We start from the raw sequence: 23,717 nt of genomic DNA on the forward strand, positions 1-23,717 counted from the left end.
CTTGGTTACTGTCATATTGTCTTTGCTCTGACAATATGACAGTAACAAAGTGAACATGACAATCAGTGCAACCACTATTACTATTTACACTGTGCATTTTTGGACATTATTAAATTGTTAATAAAAAAAAAAAAAAAAAAAAGTGCATATCTCCCACAGCAATAGCAGGAGTGAAACAAGGACCCCTAGTAAAACACTGTGTTATGTCTTCTCTTACAACACAAAGCTTCATTTACTGACACTGCGTCCTCATCACACATACATTTTTGAACGTTTACATCCTTTTTTACTTTATCTGTGTGCATCTTGTTCAACAGCTCATGGCTTTGGTCGCAAGTACGCTGTTGGATCTGGTGAAAAACCTTAGAGCGTTTGCAGGGATACTAGTGGTGAGTGATATTGCCATATTTCAGTCAGCTGATCTTCAGTTCCCTTTGCCAGATATGTGATTAAAAAAGTCCTAATGGATAAAGACCATTATCCAATCTCTCTGGCTTGTGAAACCACCAGCCCACCAGCTAAAACCACTTATTTCTGGAATCCTATGAAATGCTTTTCAAACAAAGGTTGTCAAATAATTACATTTACAAAGTAATTTGCATATTGATATCTTCATCATGCTCTCTGTGCAGGTGGTGTACTATGTGTTTGCTGTGTTTGGTATCTGGCTTTTCGAAGGTGCCATTAAACCTCCTGCAGGGATGAGGTACGAAGTCTTCTATTGGGAGCCAAACAAGACATCTAATGGCACAAAGCCCTTTCCCATAATTTTGTTAGAATGATAGCAGTATCCTACTGACTTTGAAACTTTGGAAATGTGTCCTACAGTGCTTGGTTGTAGAGCAGGGTTACAGAAGAGTGCTGCTTTCTCTACATAGCCTTTGATTGTAAAGATATTCTCAAAAGCAAGCAACAAGATAAGAACACCCCAATAAGGGGTGCCTGGATAGCTCAACGGGTTAAGCGGGTGACCCATGTACAGGGGCTGGTCCCTGACGCAGTGCCCTTTGCTGCTTGTCTTCCTCCAACTCTTCTCCCTCCTTTCCTGTCTGTCTCCACTGCACCTATCAATAAAGACAAAAAGGCCAAAAAAAAATTAAAAATTAAAAAAAATAACACCTCAATAAGAGAATTGGTAAACACACCCCAGTTCCTCAACTAGCCTCTCCTTCACTTTCCAGTTGGTCATTCACAGTGTTTGTTTCTTAAATGGCCTGATGACTGTATTCTGTTTCCATATGGAAAATCAGAATTAAATGTAAATTGTTAAGCTGTAGGTAATTAAATATCTGTTTCAGTGGAGTGGCATTACTGACTTGACCTGTTGGAAACCGAGATTATGCTGGTTTAGTGAGTCATTCCTGATGGTGTGTGGGTTAATGTGTGTTTGTGTGTTTTTCCCAGTGTGCTCTCCAATACCTCCATGGAAAACATCACCACTAACTTTAGCATGGAGTGTGGCACCTATGAACAGCTGGGCTACTGGCCAAATAACTTTGATGACTTTGCTGTGAGTAACAAAAACCATGAGATCTGTGTTTATATTGCTGGAGCTGCAGTGTTATACTTTGGCGAAAATTCAGAAGAGTAAAAAAGAATTTAATTTCCCCCATCTTTTGTTCAGGCAGCCATTATTTTGCTCTATGATGTCATGATAGTCAACAACTGGCAGGCCTTCATGGATGCATACAGCAGATACACCACAGAGTAAGAAAAATGATATGTTATACATGCACAGCAGCTGTTGTGACAGTTAATGTAATGATGATGGTGTTCTATGTTTCCCAGGTGGTCCAAGATCTACTTTGTGTGTTGGTGGCTCACCTCCTCAGTCATGTGGGTCAACTTGTTTGTGGCACTCATCTTGGAGGTCTGTTTATTCAAACATCAGACATATTCATTTATACCACGGCTACAGAAAAATACCACATACATAGTTCCAGTCAACAATTTAACTGCTTTTCTACATCTGTGCAGACCACAGCAACAGAACTTCTCTTTGTGTTAGACAGACTAAAGTCTTGCATAGCCGCTAACACCACAATGCTATGTCAGTGCTGAAGAGTTGTCTGGCTACACCTCGATATTGTAATTAAAAACAGTCAAGATAGTTTTTCTGTATTTAAAGCAATCACAATAGTCTTGAGCGGTGCTAAGCCCAAGATGCAGCAACTGTGTCCACTCAAAATGATGGAATGACAGAGACTATTACATCATGTTTACATCAGTATTTGGTGTATTTTTGATCCCAACAGATTTGCTCCTTCTGTAGCAGCTGTCACTCTCTAGCAACTTGTCCTCACAACCCCACAAAACAAGTCACTAAACCTGTCACATCTGCTGCTTCTCACAATTAGAATTCACCCAGCCTCAGACTTATTTTTAAATCAAGCATCTTTGAACAGGTTCTAACCACAAGACATTCTACTTTTTCAGCATTTTTAAGTGTTACAATCTTCATTCTGCAATTAAAAATCCAGAAGCAGTGTCCCCACTGCCACCCAAAGCAGTTCAAAGACCCTGACATCAACAATCTCCTGTCCCCATTCCTTACACTGGGATGCCAGTTTTACTCATCTCTAATCTCAACTTCAACAGCTTTGGCTCTCATTCTGGCGCCAGGAGCCCAGTTTCACCATAAGTTTGCCGCTTACATTCCTGGCGCTGCAATGCTACTTTCTTCAACATTATAACCCTGGCACAGGGATGCTTATGGCTCACACCTCATGTCAATAATCTATCAAACCAGTTTCCTCCACTTATTCAGGGTTGAATCGTGGATGCAGCAAGTGACCCTTCCAAATGTACTTCTCCCCGGCATTGCTTTCCAGTTCCTCCTGGGGATACTGTAGTATTCCCAGGCCAAATGAGATATGTAATCCTCTGGCATTTTTGGGTCCACCTCAGGGTCTCCTCCCAGGCAGACCTCCAAAGGAAGTCACCCAGGAGGCATTTGAATCAGATTTTTGAACCACCTCAAGGAGTAACGACTCTACTGCAGGCTCCCTCTGATTGTCCAAGCTCCTCATCTGTTTTGGACACTTGGACCTGCAATTTTGTTCTTTCAGTCAAGAAAGACTCATGACCATAGGTGAGGGTTGGAATGTACATTGATTGGTAGATCGACCACAACAGTCCAATACAACTGCAAATTACTACTGATGCTGCACAAAGCCAGCTGTCCCTCTCACACTCAAGTATCATGCCACTTGTGAACAATATCCACTGACAGCTCTCAGCTTTTCTCAAGCCATTTTCAGCAGGATTCGAAATCTACTCCTGTCAAGCCACGAATGCTCAAGAAAAAATTCTTGTTCACTCTGATAACCTCACCCTCATTGTCATTATTAACAAAGGTTTAAGATTCAGAATCTTGGCTCCTCATGAGACAAACCCTATGCCAGTGTCTCTACTTTCTACGAGAATTCTGCTAGAAAACCCTGCCATTGGACAGCTCACCGTCTTCTCCCAAGAAGCCGTCATAAACAGCGTTGCTTCCAGCACTCTGCCCTCCTACTGGACCTGGAGCTCCCTTTGCTCCCTCCAAAATATTCTACTCCTCCTTCCCATCATATACCATAGCTACATTATCCAGCTTCATCTCATTTGCTCACCTCTGTCTGGGCCTCAAAATACCCACAATACCGCTCAGCATAATTTATTAGTTTATTTTCCACTGACCTGCTGTCCCGCTGCATCAACACATCCAAACATCCTACGTTCCAAATTGTAGCCTGCACTCTAGAATTCATGTTTATGTTGGCTTTCCTTGGTTTGTCGTGGTGCAGGAATTGTTTGCAACATCGACCAATGACTCGAGTTCGATCTGCACTGCCATCCTACCAAACATGACGTCTACTGTATCCCATATCTAACCTTTGTCCATCTCTTAAGACTGACTGGTCTGTTCACTCAAACAAAGCAAAAACAAACATGAACCTAGTGGCCCCTTAGTGGCCAGTGGAATCATGGTATGCAGAGATAATCTGTCTGCTGGCAACAATGCCCTGGTAGCTCCCTGTCCACAGAGATCTCCTCTCTCAACTGGAAGGAGAGGTGATGCCTACCTCTGAAAAGGTCCAGCTAAATAGATAAGGGCCTGCCCCCTAATGCGGTGGCAACAAGTCAGAGTGCATGGACCTCATCCACTAGAGGCCTGAACACATATAAATGGTGAGTGTTTGAGCAGTAGTGCCAGAACTAAAATGCTCAGCCATTTTAGTGCTCTATTGTGGACATTTTGATGTCTCCTCTGTAGCTGCTGGATAAGGGTCTCTCCTTCTCCACCATTAAAGTTTATTTGGCAGCTGTGTCTGCCTGCCATGTTAGGTTTGATAGGATGACAACACTCATCCTCATGCCACATGCTTCTTAAAAGAGGTCTGCCGGCTGAGAAGTCTGATTTTAAATCTAACATCACTTCATGGGATTTGTCAATGGTGTTTGACTCCCTTGAACCAACTGAGTCTGTTGATATGAAATTTCTTTCATACAAGACAGCTCTGTTTCTCACTTTATGCTCTGCAAAGAAGGTAGGTGACCTTCATGCCATGTCTATGCATCCCACTTGTACCCAGTTCTCCTCAGATGGCTCCAAGGTTACATTACACACAAATGTGGTGTATTTACCAAAGGTCATCCATGTGGCCTATAGCTCTTTGGCTTTTGAGCTCTTGAATTTTTGCCACCTTCATTTTGCATCTGAGGAACAGAGGAGGTTGCCTACCTTGTGTCCTGTGCATGCCTTATGCAACTGCATTGACCGCACTCATATTGTTTGTTTATATGACCAATTATTTGTCTATCAATCAATCAATTAATCAATCAAAATTTATTTGTATAGCCCTTTACAACAGCTGAAAGGGTGACCAAAGTGCTTCACAGTAAAAACAAGAAAATAACTTAAAAACAATACAGTGACTTATTTGTGCACTTTGCTAATCCAGCCAGAGGTAAAGCTTTGTCCAAACAGCATCTTTCTCACTGGATTGTGGAGGCTGTCTGGCAGCAGAAGTCTCCCTTTGCCTCATTGTGTGAGGGCACATTCTACCAGGGGCATGGTAACATCATGATTTCAATTTAAAGGAGCTGCAGCTAGCTGGCCATCTCTGCACGCTTGTTCAGCTTTATCCTTTGAATGTGACAGCCCCTTTGGGAGCTCATTCTGTCCTTTCTGCTAGGTCCACCATGCACTAAAGTGCTGCAGTTTGGTGGCTGCTCTGCAGGACGTGTATACATGTCCTATACTTATGTGTTGTACCAAGTGAATCGACTGAAAGAGAAGGAAACGTTATGTCTATAACTTTTGTCTCCTTCAGGGAACAGACTTTATGTTAATAAGTTATGTCAATAACTTCTGTTCCCTGGAGAGGAATGTCGTACAAGACCTGGTTGCCTGCGATGACAGGTGATTTTATGTGCAGGCAAGGCCTCACATATAGTCATGGAGAAATTATTAGACCACCCTTGTTCAATTTCTTGTTCATTTTAATGCTTGGTACAACTAAAGGTACATTTGTTTATACAAATATAAGGATAACAACAAAAATAGCTCATAAGAGTTTAATTTAACAGCTGATATCTAGCCATTTTCCATGGTTTTCTTGAGAATAACCAAAATCACTTAAGTTCTTACATCAATAGCTATGGCATTGTATGGCCAAAAACAGTGCTTTTAGGCATTCCATATTTTATTTTCTGTCAGTTTTAGACACGAGACATACAGGAGTTAGTACTTGATTGCATAACCATTGTTTTTGATGACTGCAGCCATGCGTCTTGGTATGCTCTCCACCAGCTTCTGACATTGTTCTGCTGTCACAGCAGGCCATTCCTGTTGCACAAATTCAAACAAATTTGCCCTGTTTTTGGGCTTGTGGTTCTCCATTTTGTATTTGATGATTTTCCAAAGGTTTTCAATTGGATTTAGATCTGGTGATGGAGCAGGCCAAGGCATGGTTCCAATGTTCTGGTTCTCCATCCAGGCTTTAACTGACCTTGCCATGTGGAAAGGGGCATTGTCTTGTTGGAAAATCCAGTCACTGGAGGCAGGGAAGAGTTTTCCATCTGATGGAAGAAGAGTGTTTTCAAGAGTGGCCCTGTACATGACCTTGTTCATTCGCCCTTCCCACAATTGCATTTGCCCTGATCCACCCATACTGCAAGAACCCCAGATCATCTCTGATCCACCCCATGTTTTACTGTAGGGGCAAGACAGTCTGGCTTGTAGGCTTCTCCAGGCTTCCTCCTAATCAATAAGTTGGCTGGAGTTGGCATCAACTGAAAATTGGATTCATCACTGAAGAGAACCTTAGCCCAATCATCAACAATCCAATCCTTGTGATCCCCAGCAAAGAGTAACCAGGCTTTCCTCTGCCTTTCATTGATGAAGGGCTTCTTCCGTGCCCTGTGGGACTTCAGACCAGCTTCAAGAAGTCAGTTTCAAACTGTCCTTGCCGAACAAGTCACATTTCTCAACAGTGCACGCTCATTTTTAAGGTCCCTGGAGGTCTGATGACGATTCTTGACACAGGAACGGATGAGTGCACAGTCATCTCGTGGGGTGGAAAGACATTTCCTGCCGCGACCAGCTAGGAATTTGGTAGTACCATGTTCGGCTTGTTTTTTCTTGGTGTAGTGAACGAATGTCTTGGAGATCTTCAGTTTTTCGCTACTTGTCTCTCACTCATGCCAATTTCCAGCAGTGCCAAGATGGCTGCCTTTGTGGCTTCACGTGATTCTTTTGTTTTAGCCATTATTTGAGAGTTGACAACTTCTGAGTTGTGCTACGGCTTGAATGTAAGCAGGAAACCACTCTAGGCCTTTGCATGTGCAGTGCTTGCTTATGACATGAAATGGCCTCTTATATGCCCCGGGAATACAATTAAGCTTAAGCATGTCAAGTCGGACATAAAGTATTACACAAACATCTGAATTTTTTGTCTTGTTCATTGTATTCTTCAGGTAATATACCTTTAGTGGTACCAGGCATTAAAATGAACAAGAAATTGAAAAAAGCAAGGGTGGTCTAATAATTTTTTCCATGACTGTATGTCATCAGAGATCATTCACCTTTAAGGGGTGAAAAGAGGTGTCTTCAGTCAGACCACTTGAGGCCGTGATACTATATGTGTTGTACATCATTCCTCTCCTTCACGGAACAGGCGTTATAGAGGTAACATTTTGTTTTTCAGCTTCTTGTAGATTTTTTCTTTTATGGTTCATGCCTTTCTTGTTTTGATTCAGTCTGGCTGCTCCAGGCAGATAAATCTCATGTTCATTACCTGCCTAGCCACAAACAGCTGACAGCCACATGAGCCAACAGATGACCTTTGCTGAGCCAAATCAACAAGCCAAAACAACAAACAATGAATGCATCCCAAGGCTGATTTACCTTTGACCCATATTGCTCCATTGCTGTTCAAAAATTTAATGAGGACCACTATTGCATTGAAGAATGTGTTCCTGCAGTACAACAAATGCACATGCTGTAGTTTGACCAAACTTCACATTCACTGTCATACTTCCACAAATACAATACCACAAATAAGAACAGCAAATGTACCTTAACCTGCTGCTGAAAATAGTAAACCAACAGATGCACCACTTCTCTCTGTTTGAATAAAGTTTGATTTTTTTAAAAAACTAACCCAAAACCTAAAGCAACCAGCTTTCGGAATTTCCAGAGTTCCTTTTAATAATGAAAGTACAATACACATTACGTAGTTATGTTTTCATAAGGAAATAATGGGCTTGAAGCCATGTGCCACAGACAGAAAAAAACAAGTCTGGTTGGATTTCCTAATAAAAAATAATCCTAAAGTACATCCACCTTGTCTTTGAAAGTAAACTAAATATTAAATGCGCTCAAACATGAATTCCATTTTTCTTGCTCTCTAACAGAACTTCATCTACAAGTGGGACCGCAGTCACAGCTGTTCTGTTACAGATGTGGAAAGGATCAGATATGAAACCTCAGTTCAACTCATGTTCAGGTAGGTTGACACTTCTGTTTTCTTCGAAGTCTTAACTAAATCAGAACAAAAAAAGTCTAGCTGTCTATCCACTGCTTACTTCTTCTTACTTGTCCAATTGTTTTATTTCTTTCCTTGATGTGCCCCGTCTTTCTCTGCAGGGAGCAGGTTCAAGAGCCAACAGAAGAGGAATTACTTTGTCAGCTACACCAGCACCCCCATTTACACCTACAGTGGTGACACAGAGCACCAATACCTACCTGCCACACAGAGTTAAGGCACTGCTACTAAAGTGGAGCACAGAAACATGGAGGGATCAGCGTTCTTGCGTTCTACTGCTATGTTATTTTAGGCATGTTTTATTGTAATTCCTTTAACTGAAAAAAGTAGAAAGGACATTTTTTTTTATTATTTGTCAGGTTTAGTAAGAATTTGTGAGAACTGCTGCTGTAATATGACAGTAATCTATATGGTATTTTTCAGATTTTTTTTTTTTTTTTTTTTAAACAAAGATTTAGATTACTTTTCAATGGATGCACTTTCTCCACCACAAAAACTATAATTGTGAACTTCAGGACTGTTGCCAACTTTTTAGAAAAACATGCTAACTTGAGCATAATTTAAGCTGTGAGTGTGAAAATATTGGCATCATAGAAGAGGACAGTTTTGTGGCCAAGCTGCATTCATATTATTAACCCTAACCCTGACCAGCCTGTTGCTTTGTACAGGATTCTGGGGGCAGTGGGCAGTCTATGGGAACTACCTAATTAACAAACAATTTCCATGGTTTCAGGCACTTTTTAGAATCTGTCTTGATCTCTTCTGGTAACCTGGCAGTCACCTCCAGGTTCACAATAATCAGCTCAAATCGGCACATACTTGGCATATGTCAGGTTTTGTAGCAGCCCACTTCCATGAGGCAGGAAAGTCACCAACAAAATATAGCTTGAGGTAATAAGGGTTAAGTTTGTCACCAAGTATTACAAGGAAGCAAGGAATGCTATTTTATTGGTACCCTACACTAAATTCCTCTTAATTCTGCACCTCCCCATCAGCAGTAACAAATATCAAATGCAAATACTATCCAGACTGAACCAGTGAACACCTTTATTTTAAGTGTATCAACCTACTGCTGGTCTCTCTCCTTGAAGCTATAACTTGTTCTACTATGCATTATGATGAACAACCCACAGCGCAAGACTCCTTCATAGGATTCAAACCACAATGGAAGCAGTCACTGGAAACACCCTATTATTTGAAAGAGAAGGATTTCCAAAGTGTTTTGCAGTGAATGGCTGTTTGACTGATGATAGAATGACCATGTCTGCTTCATTAAATCCACCTGCCAATGTCACAGATGCCAAAGATAAATGTGGATGTTGTGTAACAGTTCCAGGAAATGTCAATAATATTTATCTCACGCAATGACAAGATTTGCAGTCAGGTCCATAAATATTTGGACATTGACACAATTTTCAGCTCTGTATACTACTACAATTGGTTTAAAAGGAAACAATCAAGATGTGCTTTAAGTGCAGATATTCGGTTTTAATTTGAGATTATTTACATCCAAATCAGGTGAACGGTACAGGAATTACTTTTTAACAGAACAAAAGTAATTGGACAAACTATCATAATCATAAATCAAATTGTCACTTTTAATATTTGGTTGCAAATCCTTTACAGTCGATGACAGTCTAAAGTCTGGAACCCATAGACATCACCAGATTCTGGGTTTGGTCCCTGGTGATGCTCTGCCAGGCCTCTACTGCTGCTGTCTTCAGTTCCTGTTTGTTTTTGGATTCAGGTCAGGTGATTGACATGGCCATTGTAAAACATTCCACTTCTTTGCCTTAAAAAACTCTTTGCTTTTGCAGTATGCTTTGGGTCATTGTCCATCTGCACCGTGAACCGCCATCCAATGAGTTCTCAAGCATTTAGCTGAATATGAGCAGATAATATTGCCTGAAATACTTCAGAATTCATCCTGCTCCTTTTGTTACCAGTCAAATCATCAATAAATATACAAGAACCTCTTCCATTGCCAGCCATGCATGCCCATGCATTTCACTATCACCACCATGCTTCACTGATGAGGTGATGGCTTTGGATCTTGAGCAGTTCCTTCCCTTCTCCAGACTCTTCTCTTCACATCACTTTGGTACAAGTTGATCTTTGTCTCATCTGTCCATAGGATGTTGTTCTAGAACTTCACAGGTTCTTCCTGTTTTTTGCCAAACTCTAATCTGGCCTTCCTGTTTTTGAGGCTCACCAATGGTTTACACCTTCTGGTGAAAACTCTGTGTTCACTCTGGTGAAGTCTTCTCTTAATTGATGACTTTGACACAGATAGACCTACCTCTTTGAGAGTGTTCTTGATCTGGCCAACTGTTGTGAAGGGTTTTTTCTTGACCAGGGAAAGGATTCTTCTGTCATCCACCACACTTTTTTCCTCATGGTCTTCCAGGTCTTCTGGCATTGCTGAGCTCATCAATGCGTTCTTTCTTTTTAAGAATGTACCAAACAGTTGATTTGGCCACACCTAATGTTTATCTCTCTGATGGATGGATTTAGATTTTTCAGCCTAATCACTGATATTGACAGCTCTTTGAATTTCACATTGAGTGGTGACCTCACCAGATTCTGAACACATCTAAGCAATCAATTTTCCAGTTACGTTTGGTCCTGTAAAAAGGTGGTGGGCATATATAAAATGTGTTGGAATTACTACATCATTTACTTGATTTGGATGTAAATACCTTCAAATTAAAGCTGAAATTCTGCACTTAAAGCACATCTTGACTCTTTCATTTCAAATCCATTGGCTGTGCACACAGCCAAATGCTGAAAATTGTGTCAATGTCCAAATATTTATAGACCTGACTACATTTCCCTGGATCCACACCAAAAACCAATCCCTGGTTTGTTATTGGCCAATGATCTGAGTATAGATTGTTGACACAACCTGCTGATCATCCGTGAGTCGATAGACACATGAAACCAAGAAGAAAAGCTCCTTGGTTGAAGTAAATATGGTGTTTGGTTAAAATATTAACTTTATGTCTCTTGAATATGTGACTACTTCATATTCACACCTGAGACACCAATATGTAAAGCTTCAAGGTCATGAATGAGGTGATGTGAATCCATGAGCGGGCTTTAGATGAATATATTCTGAGAGTAATAGTGCTGCTGGTGAAGCTTGAGGCTGCATGCTGGATTACCATCCATTCATTATATGAGCATATGTTAAGTCTTTGTACAGTGATATCTGCTTTGAAATCTGCACATTCAGACATATCAAAAGGTGAAAAGGGAAAAGCTCATTCCATGTGACTGAGTCCTTCTGTTACTTGAATGAGCAGACACGGTGTGCCTTGACATTTATAAACACATAGTTTAATGTATTTTTATTTTTGGAAAAGATGTGTATAGAAAGTACAGCTGTTTGTTTAAAAAACATTTAGAGCTGATTTTAAATATTTTGCATAAATGTAAAGATTTGTTTTCATGATTTTATGGATTTCTATCTACATTTAAGGGTATCACCATAATTTTTGCTTTAAAATAGGCAACCAGCTGTGCAGGCAATCCTCAGTGTTGCTACATTACCACTTTCTTGGTCTGGGGAATTCTCACTTCATAGTTGGTGCTGCTAATCGATAATCTGTATTTCTGCTGGCTTGAATCTTTGTAGCTGTTGTTGTTGATGTTGTATGAAAAATGACTTGTTGACAGAGATTTTCTTCAGAAATTTTTGCAACAGTGTTCTCCATGCTGAGTAAAAAGATGTATTGACTTTTGTTGCATCAAGTTCCCACTGTGGGGCCTGTATCTTTAATTTTGTAAATCTACACTGTTAGTGTTTGATTTACTTGAGAGCAGTATATTCCTTTTAACTCAGAGGTAATTTAGTTAGTGTCTGGTGATATAGTTTTGAACCATTTGACACTTAAATGATGCCACACAGAAGTGTACTCACTTCTCTTGTGTACTGTACAGTGTAATTGACTATAGTAGGTCCGGAAGGTGGCAGTACATCACCATTAAGAAAGCTTTAAAACCCCCAAGGAAACGGAGGAATTTCCATTACCAGTTATTTTGGGGGAAACAGCAGCCACGTTATACTGTGACATTATCAGATTTTTAAAAGAACCTGATGCAGTTTTTTTTTTTAAGTTTACTTTCTTTTATTGATTTGCTGTGTAATGATCCTTCCACGCCAGCTGATGGCGGTAATGCACCCAGACCCTGGTTTGAGAAATGCCACTAAGCACCAAAGAAGACGAAAGAGGAAGCCGAACAGATGTCTGGTTGTACTGCAAACACATGCGTGAAGTTTTTCTGTCCTCTTGGGAAAGACACGGTCTCATGGACGGTGAGTTTGTTTGATGAAAGAAGAAAAGTTATATTTTAAAGTCCGTGTGGACTGTGGTTGGTCAGCGGTGCGTTAGGCTGTCTGAGAGTCGGATGTTAAAGAATGCACGAGAACGTCGTTTTTAAAGTTCGACCGAAAGTGCTGCTGTTGCAAGAGGCTTTTGACGAGTGTGACTGACAAATCTGATTTAAAATCCAGACATGTTCCCTGTGTGGTCTGTTATGTGCTTCTTAAACACATGCTGAAAAGGTGGACGCACAGCTAACCTCCACCCTTATTACACAGCTCTTAGTTACCATACAGTGGTGGGGAAAAAATGGTTTCCGATACCCTTACAATGTTACACAATCTCAAATATTATCATGAAATATTTGTGGAAACATCTTTTTTGTGTTTCAAAAGGTGTGGCTGCATTATAAAGACACAAATAATTTTTTTTTCTTGAGTGTTTACAAGAAAAACTAACAAAACTAAATTATTGACATTTTCAATGTCGGTTCTTAACATTGTCGATATCAGTCAACAAAAAACAGAATTTGTTCAAAACTGAACAAAAATAAATAAACCGTCACATCATCAAATTAGTATTAGTCCTGCCATTAGCACACAGCAGAGCTCTGTTCCTGGCTGGCATGTTCCCTAGGGGCCTTTCACACTGTTGAGGGGTACTTTAATCTTGTCTCATTCTTCTGGAATTATTGCATTTAATTCTTCGGTTTACGCTTTGAAACAGACTTTTTGTTAACAACCACGGATTTTCAATGAGGCTCATGTCTGGGGATTGGGCTGGCCACTCGAAGACCTGGTTACTGTGCTCCTGCAGCCAAGTTGTACTGGCCTTGGATATGGTCAGGCCATTATCTTGTTGAAACATCCAGTTTGACGGAACAGTGCACATGCAGAAGGGAGCATGTGGGTTTGGAGAATGGCACAGTACTTGGCAGAGGTCAATGTGCTATCACAGACAGTGAGATGATCAACAGCAGCAACACTCATGCATCCCTAAACAATGATACTGTGTCCACCTTGCTTGACAGTAGGTACTGTACATGATGGAGATAATGATTCGCCCGGCCTTCTGTGTGCCCTCACATTAGCAGGGAACTGGACTCATCTGACCACAGAATCTTCTTCCAGTTCCTGGCTGTCCAGTTCTTGTGTGCTTGGGCCCAACAACAGCGGGCTAACCTCTGTCTCTCATTGATCAGGGGCTTCTTGACAGCCTTGTAGGACCTTATGCCATGATCTAGAAGTCAGCCACATACTGTATGGGTGGAACACTGGACACCAGTTTGGCTTGACCACTGCTGCTGAAGTTCCTTTGATGTCACTTGACGGTTTCGCTGCACATGCAGATCAGGATGTGGTCATTTCTTGCTGAAGAAACACTGGGATGCCCAGATCTTGGTTTGTCTTCCAAGCTGATGGTTCATCTGTATTTCTGCAGAGTGTATCCAACTGCTGAAGGACTGCATCTACACTTCCTGGCTACCTGGCGGCAGCTGTACCCATCCTGCCTGAGAATCTGTATCTTCAGGTGTGTTTTCTGAGTTAGGAATATTCGGATTCGGATCTCAAAATTAATATCCGGATACCACCGTGGGGACCGAATATTCGGATATTCGGGTCCAGCCCTACAAGAGCCATCAATAAAAAAAATAATTGAAATTCAATTTGAACAGTTTTATTTGATATTCAGTTTGGTCATCAGGGAGGTGGGATAAAAGAAAAATGGCATTTTAGGGGGAACTCCAGACTTATTTGGTGTTTTTTAAAATATTTTCGAACATTCTTTTCTTCTAGTTTTTAAAGATTTGTGTCTCAGGACATGTACATTTACACAAGAACTGTATGTTTTAGTATTTTTACATGGATTATTTGAAATTTTATGGGTGGGACGTAAAATGTCCTTTAATTCTGGAATGACCCATTTACAGTGACCTTAGGGCTCAATTAGTCATTGAGTCAAAAATTATACTTGTCAATTTCATTGTCAGCTCCCAGCTTCTCAAATGTGCAGATTTAGTCCATGTTACATTGTCTACACCGGACATTTGTAGGCCTTTGTTAGTTCAAGATGTTGACAGTAAAGCTTCAATGTCAGTATTGTTTAGTGTGTTTTCTACACAGCTTTGTAGCTGACTGCCAGGCTCTGTAATGGCCTCATGACTACTTCTGTGTTCCCATTCAGAGCCACTGTGATTTATTTAGGTTTTGTGTAATACTATTTATTTGTGTCCTTACAGCAGAAGTACTTGTCCAAGCCCCAGTCCCTCATGTGCTGGAGAAGGTTCTTGGTGTTGAGGTAAATAGATGCTTCTCGATGTAATTGTGCAGTCTAACAGTGGACTGTTTAATATGCATGTACAAAAGTGACGTGAAATGGAGAGATTAAATGATTAGCTAATTAACTGATTATTCAACAGCAAATTGTGTGAAACTATTTTCATAACCAATTAATCGTTCAAGTCATTTTTCTTGCAAAAAGGATGGAAACAAGCAGCTTATTACACATTCTCACACATGAACATTTAAATATCTGTACAAGTGGTCGTAAAATGTTTGGACTGTTGATCGGATATAACAAAACATTTGATCCTGTAAAATCGACTTCCTTTGTCACTATTCTGACATTTTATCCATAAAACAATCAATAAATTTATTTAGAAAATAATCAGCAGGTTAATTGATGGAAATCAGTGTTGCAGCTCTAAAGATATGACTTAGAAACAGACAAATAGAAGACTGAGTACACATTTTAAAGCTGAGCAATATTTTATCAATGCATTATCATATAGATATCTTCTATTTTTGCATATTTGTCACACCAAGATTGTTGAATCTAAACATCACTAAATAGAACATGTCTGGTATTGTGAAGTAGCTATAGGGTCTCAAAAAACAGCACATGATTTTAAAGAGATTCAAAATCAGATGTGAAGCAAAGTCATTGACTTTTTTTTTAGTCTGGAAAGGGTTACAAAATCATTGCTAAGGCTCAGAGACTCCAGAGAACCACAGTGAGAGACATTATCCACAAATGGAGAAACATGGAACAGTGATGAATCTTCCCAGGTGTGGCCAAAATGTATCCAACAGCATGTCAACATCTCATCCAGGAGGTCACAAAAGACCCCAGAAAAACATCAAAAGAACTGCAGACCTCACTGGCCTTAGTTAAGGTCTGTCTACATGATTCCACAATAAGGAAGAAAATGGCATCATGGCAGAATCACAAGGCTCAAACCACTTTTGACCAAAAAGAACATAAAAGTTCATCTGGCATTTGCAAAAAATATCTAGATGAGCTCCAAGACTTTTGGGATAACATCCTGAGGACTGATGAGTCAGAGGTGGAACTTTTGGAAAACATGGGTCCGTTACATCTGTTGTAAAGCTGATACTGCATTCCACAAGAAGAACATGATACCAACAGTAAAATAAGGTGGTGGTAGTGTGATGGTTTGAGGACCTGGACAAATTGTCATAATTGATAGAGCCATGAATTTTGCTCTCAATCAGAAAATTCTCCTGGAGAATATCTACCATCAGTTCAGGACCTAAAGCTCAATACAAATTGTTCATGCAGCATGACAATGAGCCAAAGCACACAAGCAAGTCCTCCTCTGAGTGGGTCAAAAAGAACAAAAGTGAGGTTCTGGAGTGGCCGAGACAAAGTCCAGATTTGAATCTAATTGAAATGCTGTGGCAAGAGTTTGTTAAGATCAGTTCATGATCTAAAACATCTAATGTGACTGAATTAAATCTATTCTGCAGGGAAGAGTTTGTCAACATTCCTCCATAGAGATGTAAAATACTGATTCCAAACTATCACAAATGTTTCACTGCAGTTGTTGCTGCCAAGGGTCAAACCATTAATAAGGTTTAGGGGGGCAGTTGCTTATTCAAAGGGGTGATACTGGTTTTCAGTAAATCATTTTGTGTTTTGTGGGTTACCTCTGTCTAATGTGGAGTAAATATAAATACTAATTTGATGATCTGAATAATGTAAGTGTATGAAATGTGCAAAAATAGAAGATATCAGCAAATACTTTTTCAGAGCACTGTATGTTGGTATCTGCATGTACAGTTATGGACAAAATTATTAGACCACCCTTGTTTTCTTCAGTTTCTTGTTCATTTTAATGCCTGGTATTCTTCAGGTAAAGTACGTGGTCTAAAGGTACATTACCTGAAGAATACAATGAACACGACAAAAAATGCAAATGATTACATAATACTTTATGTCCGATTTGACATGCTTAAGCTTAATTGTATTCCCAGGGTATAAAAGAGGCCATTTCATGTCATAAGCAGCACTGCACATGCAAAAGCCTAGAGTGGTTTCCTGCTTACATTCAAACCCTAGCACAACTTAGAAGTTGTCAGCTCTCACATAATGCCTAAAACAAAAGAATTATGTGAAGCCACAAAGGCAGCCATCTTGGCACTGCTGGAAATTGGCATGAGTGAGAGACAAGTAGCGAAAAAACTGAAGGTCTCCAAGACAGCCATTCATTACACCAAGAAAAATCAAGCCGAACATGGTACTACCAAATTGCTAGCTGGTCGCGGCAGGAAATGTCTTTCTACCCCACGGGATGACTGTGCACTCATCTGTTTCTGTGTAAGGAATCGTCGTCAGACTTCGAGGGACCTTAAAAATGAGTGGGCATTGTTGAGAAATATGACTTGTTTGGCAAGGACAGTTCGAAACCGACTTCTTAAAGCTGGTCTGAAGTCACACAGGGCACAGAAGAAGCCCTTCATCAATGAAAGGCAGAGGAAAGCCTGGTTACTCTTTGCTGGGGATCACAAGGATTGGACTGTTGATGATTGGGCTAAGGTTCTCTTCAGTGATGAATCCAATTTTCAGTTGATGCCCAGTCCAGCCAACTTATTGATTAGGAGGAAGCCTGGAGAAGCCTACAAACCAGACTGTCTTGCCCCTACAGTAAAACATGGGGTGGATCAGAGATGATCTGGGGTTGTTGCAGTATGGGTGGATCAGAGCAAATGCAATTGTGGGAAGGGCGAATGAACAAGGTCATGTACAGGGCCACTCTTGAAAACAGTCTTCTTCCATCAGCTGGAAAACTCTTTCCTGCCTCCAGTGACTGGATTTTCCAACAAGACGATGCCCCTTTCCACACGGAAAGGTCAGTTAAAGCCTGGATGGAGAACCAGAACATTGGAACCATGCCTTGGCCTGCTCCATCACCAGATCTGAATCCAACTGAAAATCTTTGGAAAATCATCAAATACAAAATGGAGAACCACAAGCCCAAAAACAGGGCAAATTTGTTTGAATTTGTGCAACAGGAATGGGTTGCTGTGACAGCAGAACAATGTCAGAAGCTGGTGGAGAGCATGACAAGACGCATGGCTGCAGTCATCAAAAACAATGGTTATGCAATCAAGTACTAACTCCTGTATGTCTCATGTGTCTAAAACTGACAGAAAATAAAATATGGAATGCCTAAAAGCACTGTTTTTGGCCATACAATGCCATAGCTATTGATGTAAGAACTTAAGTGATTTTGGTTATTATCAAGAAAACCATGGAAAATGGCTAGATATCAGCTCTTAAATAAACTGTTTTGAGCTATTTTTATTATATTTGTCCAAAAAAATGTACCTTAAGTTGTACCAGGCATTAAAATGAACAGGAAATTGAAGACAAGGGTGGTTTTCTCATTTTTTCCGTGACTGTATGTTGGCACAGCTGCAATCAACAAAATTTAGCCCAGTGACACATTTAGTCCAATAACTAAATGTCAGGTTTCTTGAACTGTAAAATGTCTTGCTTCAGTGCAGATTTGCATTGTTAACTTATACAGTATAATCTCTCTTTATTATGATTATTTAAACATCCCATCAGACACGCTGTACCGAAACCAACAGTTTTATATAAAAAGCTTGACCATACTGTGCATACCAGCCATTATTTTATGTGTGTTATAGGAAAAAAGACACCTGACATCCCTTCTGTATGTTTATGGTGACATTTCCAGCCTCAGGCACAGTCTAAAGCAGCAGCATTTACCAAGGCGTTTCTGAAGAACAGCATTCAGCACCCAGCACGCCACGATCTGAAGAGCATGCTGACACGTAAGGCTGTGATTCTGGGCTACATCAGGCCCAAGAAGGAGAAGACCAAGAGGAACAGCAAGAAAGCCAAAGGACTAAATGCACGGCAGAAGAAGGCGATGAAGATCTTCCAGCTTAAGCCTGAACACCAGAGGTTGGTCAGGAGACTGAAAACTGGGACCCTAATTGTATAGAGGAAGAAAAGTGTTTGTAAATTTGCACATGGCTGCATCAGCATGTTTTTTTGTAAAAACTGTAAATCACTTTCCATATATTTTTAGATCCTCCTCTCTCCATAGCATCACTTTCTCTGTCATCATTGCAGATATGAGCTTTTCCTGCCTCTGCAAGAACTCTGGAGACAGTATATTATTGAGCTGTGCAGTGGATTGAAACCAACAAGGTAGATCAGTTTGGAGCTCCACACAGTAAACTCATTTGTGTTGCTATTTCAGATGTCCCTTCTACTTTTACTGTGTATTCAGCTTCATGTTTTTTTTTTCTTACAGCAGTCCTCAGTTTGTGCAGCAGAAACTTCTGAAGGCAGACCTTCACGGTGCTATCCTTACAGGTAGTTTGTTTTCTCTCTAATGGTGACTAATTAGTAACACTATCTAGTAGGCTTGCACATTTATCAATAAGTAGACACAATCATGATTTTGGCTTCCCATAAATAACTGATCATGATTTACTTGTTCTTAATGTGTAAATTGCTCCTTGTAGAGAAAACAGAGCATTTTGTTTTTATCTTGTGTAAGTTTGACATTGGATTGCCTTATTTCATTCTTTTCAAAGTATTTTGTGGATACACAGCTGTCTTAGCAGCTGTGCAGTAGTAACTGAGTGGAGACTGGAGGCTGATTAGCTAGCATCTACTGTAGCCTGCATGTGGGGTGTTTCCGGAACATCAGTAAATTGTGGCATCTGTTGACAAGCAGATGTTTGGAAAAGAAGGTGTTTTGGGCACAGTTTTATTTAAATTCTACTTCTTGAAGACATTCTTAATTCAGATGAAGATTATTTTTAGTCTTATATTGGTGCAGATTTGTACATTACCTGGAATGTAGCACAACATGGAAGTGAAAGCAGCGCTCTGTTTATTTACATGTGATGATAAAATTAAAACATTTTGTCCCTAAAATCAATAGATAGTTGATCATTGTAATTTTGGCCATAGTCAATGCTGTCCTACTATCCGGTGGTTGAAGTTGCAGCTAATTGTTGTACTTGTTCAAATTTGTAAACTCTGGGTAGTTGACTTAGGGTGATGGCAGGGGACAACCTGGACAGGTCTTCAGTCTATCACAGGACTACATATAGAGACAAACAATCACACTCGCATTCATACCTACAGACAATTTAGAGTTATCAATGAACCTCAGCATGTTTTTGGACTGTGGGAGGAAGCTGTAGCACCAGATGAGAACCCACACAGGCACAGGGAGAACATGCAAACTCCACCCTGGCTAAGATTTGAATTCAGGACATTCGAGCTCTTAGGAAACAGTGCTAACCACTGCACAACCATGCCACCCTCAAAATTATTAAATTCATTTCAGTTTTAGTTGTATATCGCCTATTCACAACACATCCAAAGTTTCCTGTGGATTCCCTTTGTTTTACCTGAATTTAAATAAAGAAAATTACAAATCATTTCGGCGTTTATGTTCTTAACATGTAGCCTGTTAATATAGAGAGAATGATATTGTCTAATGCTGGAGTGTTTATTAAAGGAAAGATGTCTTTAAACAGTCTGGTTGGGATTAGGTCTAAAGAACATGCTGCTGGGTTAGAAGAAGTGACTATCAACGTGAGCTCTGAGCAGAAAAACTGTCCAAATAGAACTCTGGTCCTGTGGATGATTCCAGAGCTGCTGCACCTAAAGACATGTTCAAGATTTTTTGTCTGACAGTTAAAGCTTTACTTGTAAAGAAGGTCATGAAGTCTTCACTACTGGGTTTCAAAGGAACAGAAGGCTCCACAGAGCTGTGACTCTTTGTCATCCTGGCTACAGAGCTGGAAATAGACCTGGGCTTGTTCTTGTTTACCTCAGTTAGAGATAAATAATGAGCAATTCTTGTGCTTCGGAGCTCTTTTCGATATGCGATTAAACCACTTTCCTAAGCTTAGTGAAATTCTTCCGAATTTGTAGGACGCCACTGCATTTCCAGTCTTCTTGAAGTCTGATTTCAGATACACAGTTGTAAATTATACCATGGAGCTACTCTTCTACAATTCATTGCCTTTTTGTTCAGAGGGCAGTGTTGTGCACAGTGAGGCTGCACTCCTGTCAAATGTTATGCTATGTTCTGGAGGTTGGAGTCTTTGGGGTTTAGAGCATTAAAGAGCATCATCTAATTGCATTTCTGTGAGAAGAGGAAGCTCAGACACTGCTGTACTAATAGGTTGTGTTCTTTTCACTGTCACAGTGGTCCGGTCCAAATGTCCATCATATGTGGGGACTACAGGGATTCTCGTGCAAGAGTTTAAACATGTTTTCAAAATCATCACCAAAGAGGACAAACTGAAAGGTTAGACATGTCTCACTGTCTGAATCTTACCTTATAAGTAAATCGGTGATATTTTAAAACACAATTGTTGGGTTATGGTTTTAGAAGATAGTCTGTTGTTTTAACGAGTGATTGCAAAATATCATAGGATAACCATGACATTTGCAGTTTTACAATTTTGCGTTTAAAAGCTCAATAATAAGCATTTTGGTAAAATTAAGCTTATTTATTTAGACATGTGTCTAGGTATCAGAATCTATGCTAGTTTATTGACTGTTGATTCATAAATCTTGAAAGCTGCCACTTTTCACCAGATTAACACATTTGTTCTTGTTGTTTCTTCATTTGCACTGTGTAACAGTGATCCCAAAAAGGAACAGTGTGTTTGCAGTGGAGATCAACGGCTTTGTCTCACACATCTTTGGAAGTAAGTTTGAGCAGCGAGCCAGCGAACGCTCTGCCAAGAAGTTTAAAGTGAGAGGAACCATTGACCTGTGACCTGGCACTGAGTGTCACCAAAGACTGCCGTGTGCCATACCAAGAGACTTTACATTCCCGTACACCTACTGCTCCTAGTGGACATTGAAGCAGCTGCAACAATAATGACCAGTGTGTAGAAGATAAAAAAATGGTCATGTGTAAAGGAAGCAGAACCACATAAAAAGCACTGCAGGGTTTTTTGCTTTATTTTGTTTTTTGACTTTGTTGCATATATATGACCTTCACACATAGTGTCACTTTATTTTAATGGGGAACTTTCCAACAAGAAGACTGCCTTACAAGCCTTTAGATGTAGAGTTTGAATGAGATGGGTTTCCTCAGGCAGGTAGGTAGTAAAGAGATGCTTTTGAGGTTTGAAGTGTAGTATCCAGTGTTCTGGAAGCTTGACTTATACCAGAGACCCAACTGTTGGATAAATGAGATATGATGGTTTCACCTCAGATGTGTACTGCATATCAGAGCCTTGTTAAAAATCTGTGGAATTGTCTGAGGCTCCCCACCCATGACAGGTGGTGCTGTTACATGAAGATTGTTAAACAAATACTGGTGTTGATTATGTTCTGTTGTTGCAGTATCTATACTCTCTGTGAGAAAGCTGATGCACCAGTCTATGTTCAGTTCTGTCTCTTCTAAACACTAGAGAGCTAAAAATCTACCTTGTGTTCGGTGGAGCTGGGTATCAAACCTAAATACTTTCTGCAAACTGATCCAGTGTTTACTTGCTTTTACTGTCACTGACTTCCTGGTTGAGCCAGATAACCTGAGAACAACAATTTCGTATAGTTTAAAAAATACGTAATCAAGTGTGGGACACTTGGTACAAAAAACAAATAGAGACTCCAACGAAGAACACAAATGGATGTGAAAATGGAAGAAGTATCTATTTTAAGTTCTTAAAAAAATAAATAAATGAAATACACTGCTGTTCAAAAGTTTAGGGTCACTTGGAATGTCCTTACTTTTGAAAGATAACAATGAAGATAACATTAAATGAATCAGAAATACAGTCTAGACATTGTTAATGTGGTAAATGACTATTCTAGCTGGGAACGGCTGATTTTTAATGGAATATCTACATAGGGGTACAGAGGAACATTTCCATCAACCATCACTCCTGTGTTCTAACGATACATTGTGTTAGATGATTGTGTTGGAAGGCTGATTGATGAAAAGGAAACCCTTGTGCAATTATGTAAGAACATGAATAAAAGTGAGTTTTCATGGAAAGCGTGAAATTGTCTGGATGACCCCAAACTTTTGAATGGTAGTGTATGTTACAATATTCACATTAAGACTGGAGACTTCAAGTGCTATTGGAATCTACATTGTCAGGCTTGTAGGATCAGCTTCATATCACTCATGTTTTTAATGTACAGCTGCATGAATAATGTCTGCTTATTTTAGACAATCTGGGCCATTTGGATATATGTATTGTTTGTTGTACAGGTGCTTGCAATCCTTAATGCTGCAGTAAATCAGCTAACCATAGCTTCAATTTTTCTTACCATATTCAGGATGCACAATGATTTGCTAACATCTCTTGAATTCTATTTTATTTTTGCTCATTTATAAGTTCTGAAATGTAATTCCAGTTTTTCAAATGTTGTGTTGTTGTGAGAGAAGACTTTATTATATCATCTCATTTACCTCTTTGCTGGATATTGAAAATGTCTTTAAAGTAGTATTTAGTGAGAATTGTGGTATTTGAAATGTATTTCTTTAGCTGATTTTGTTTGTCTCATGAACAATAGAGGAAAGAAAATTTTTTTTTATAGCCACGCATGTCTGTGTCTTGGTCATTCAAAATTATGATGCAGGACTTACTTCTTCCTGTTTTCATCACAAAATTTTAAAAATAGTGGTCAGTGACCTTTTGGTAACTGAAAATAATCCTTCACTTCCTGCTGCACTTCTCAAACATTCTTGATCCCCAAACTGTCTGACATATTTTCCTTGAAGAGAGAAGTTGTTGAACCGCTGAGCTTGAGCTGTCTGTGCTTTGACATCACACATCTACAGTTGTATTCTTTATAAGACAACTGTTTGAGTTCATTAGAGGTTTCACTAAGATCAGATTACTGATCTACTCTCTTTAGAATATGGCATCATGTGCTGCTTTTTGAGACCCTTTAGCTACTTCACAATACCAGACAGTTTCTATTTAGTGATTTTTAGGTTCAACAAGGCTGGTAGTAATCATATGTGGGTGTGGCTTGTGAAATTGAACCAAATTGCCAAATTAAGTGGATCATTTGGTAGATAGGT

The 23,717-nt window shown here is 39.8% G+C and overlaps 2 protein-coding genes across 4 annotated transcripts in view; both read left to right on the plus strand.

The window, feature by feature from the left end:
• The window catches only part of tpcn2 (two pore segment channel 2), a 44,572-nt gene extending 32,786 nt beyond the window's left edge, over positions 1–11,786 (plus strand). The window contains exons 19-25 of the mRNA XM_023295221.3: positions 318–389; positions 633–706; positions 1,405–1,510; positions 1,625–1,707; positions 1,789–1,870; positions 7,903–7,994; positions 8,135–11,786. Coding sequence (XP_023150989.2) covers positions 318–389; positions 633–706; positions 1,405–1,510; positions 1,625–1,707; positions 1,789–1,870; positions 7,903–7,994; positions 8,135–8,213 — 588 coding nt within the window. The 3' untranslated portion in view covers positions 8,214–11,786. The remainder of the gene's footprint in view (positions 1–317; positions 390–632; positions 707–1,404; positions 1,511–1,624; positions 1,708–1,788; positions 1,871–7,902; positions 7,995–8,134) is intronic.
• Positions 11,787–12,203: 417 nt separating this feature from the next.
• On the plus strand, positions 12,204–23,222 carry pop4 (POP4 homolog, ribonuclease P/MRP subunit). Of its 3 annotated transcripts, none has more exons than XM_055010909.1 (7): positions 12,204–12,351; positions 14,598–14,656; positions 18,366–18,595; positions 18,767–18,844; positions 18,954–19,012; positions 20,871–20,972; positions 21,313–23,222. In XM_055010909.1, exons 1-7 carry the CDS (start codon positions 12,237–12,239, stop codon positions 21,447–21,449), a joined length of 780 nt encoding a protein of 259 aa, XP_054866884.1. In that variant the 5' UTR covers positions 12,204–12,236; the 3' UTR covers positions 21,450–23,222. The 3 variants fall into 3 exon arrangements, with proteins under 3 accessions (XP_054866884.1, XP_023150987.2, XP_023150988.1); XM_023295219.3 differs by having other exon boundaries at positions 12,216–12,351; positions 18,951–19,012; XM_023295220.3 differs by having other exon boundaries at positions 12,254–12,351; positions 14,601–14,656; positions 18,951–19,012.
• The last annotated feature ends 495 nt before the right edge of the window (positions 23,223–23,717 follow it).

The sequence above is a fragment of the Amphiprion ocellaris genome, chromosome 1 (assembly GCF_022539595.1).
Source record: "Amphiprion ocellaris isolate individual 3 ecotype Okinawa chromosome 1, ASM2253959v1, whole genome shotgun sequence".
In the NCBI taxonomy this organism is placed as follows: Eukaryota; Metazoa; Chordata; class Actinopteri; family Pomacentridae; genus Amphiprion; species Amphiprion ocellaris.

What these genes read in the sequence shown, in the direction of transcription:
- pop4 (XM_023295219.3), top strand. Translation starts at nt 12,237, where the DNA reads ATGCCACTAAGCACCAAAGAAGACGAAAGAGGAAGCCGAACAGATGTC. An exon ending in AGAAGGTTCTTGGTGTTGAG is followed by an intron (nt 14,657 to 18,365) that starts GTAAATAGATGC and finishes TGACATTTCCAG; the next exon opens with CCTCAGGCACAGTCTAAAGC. An exon ending in CTTAAGCCTGAACACCAGAG is followed by an intron (nt 18,596 to 18,766) that starts GTTGGTCAGGAG and finishes TCATCATTGCAG; the next exon opens with ATATGAGCTTTTCCTGCCTC.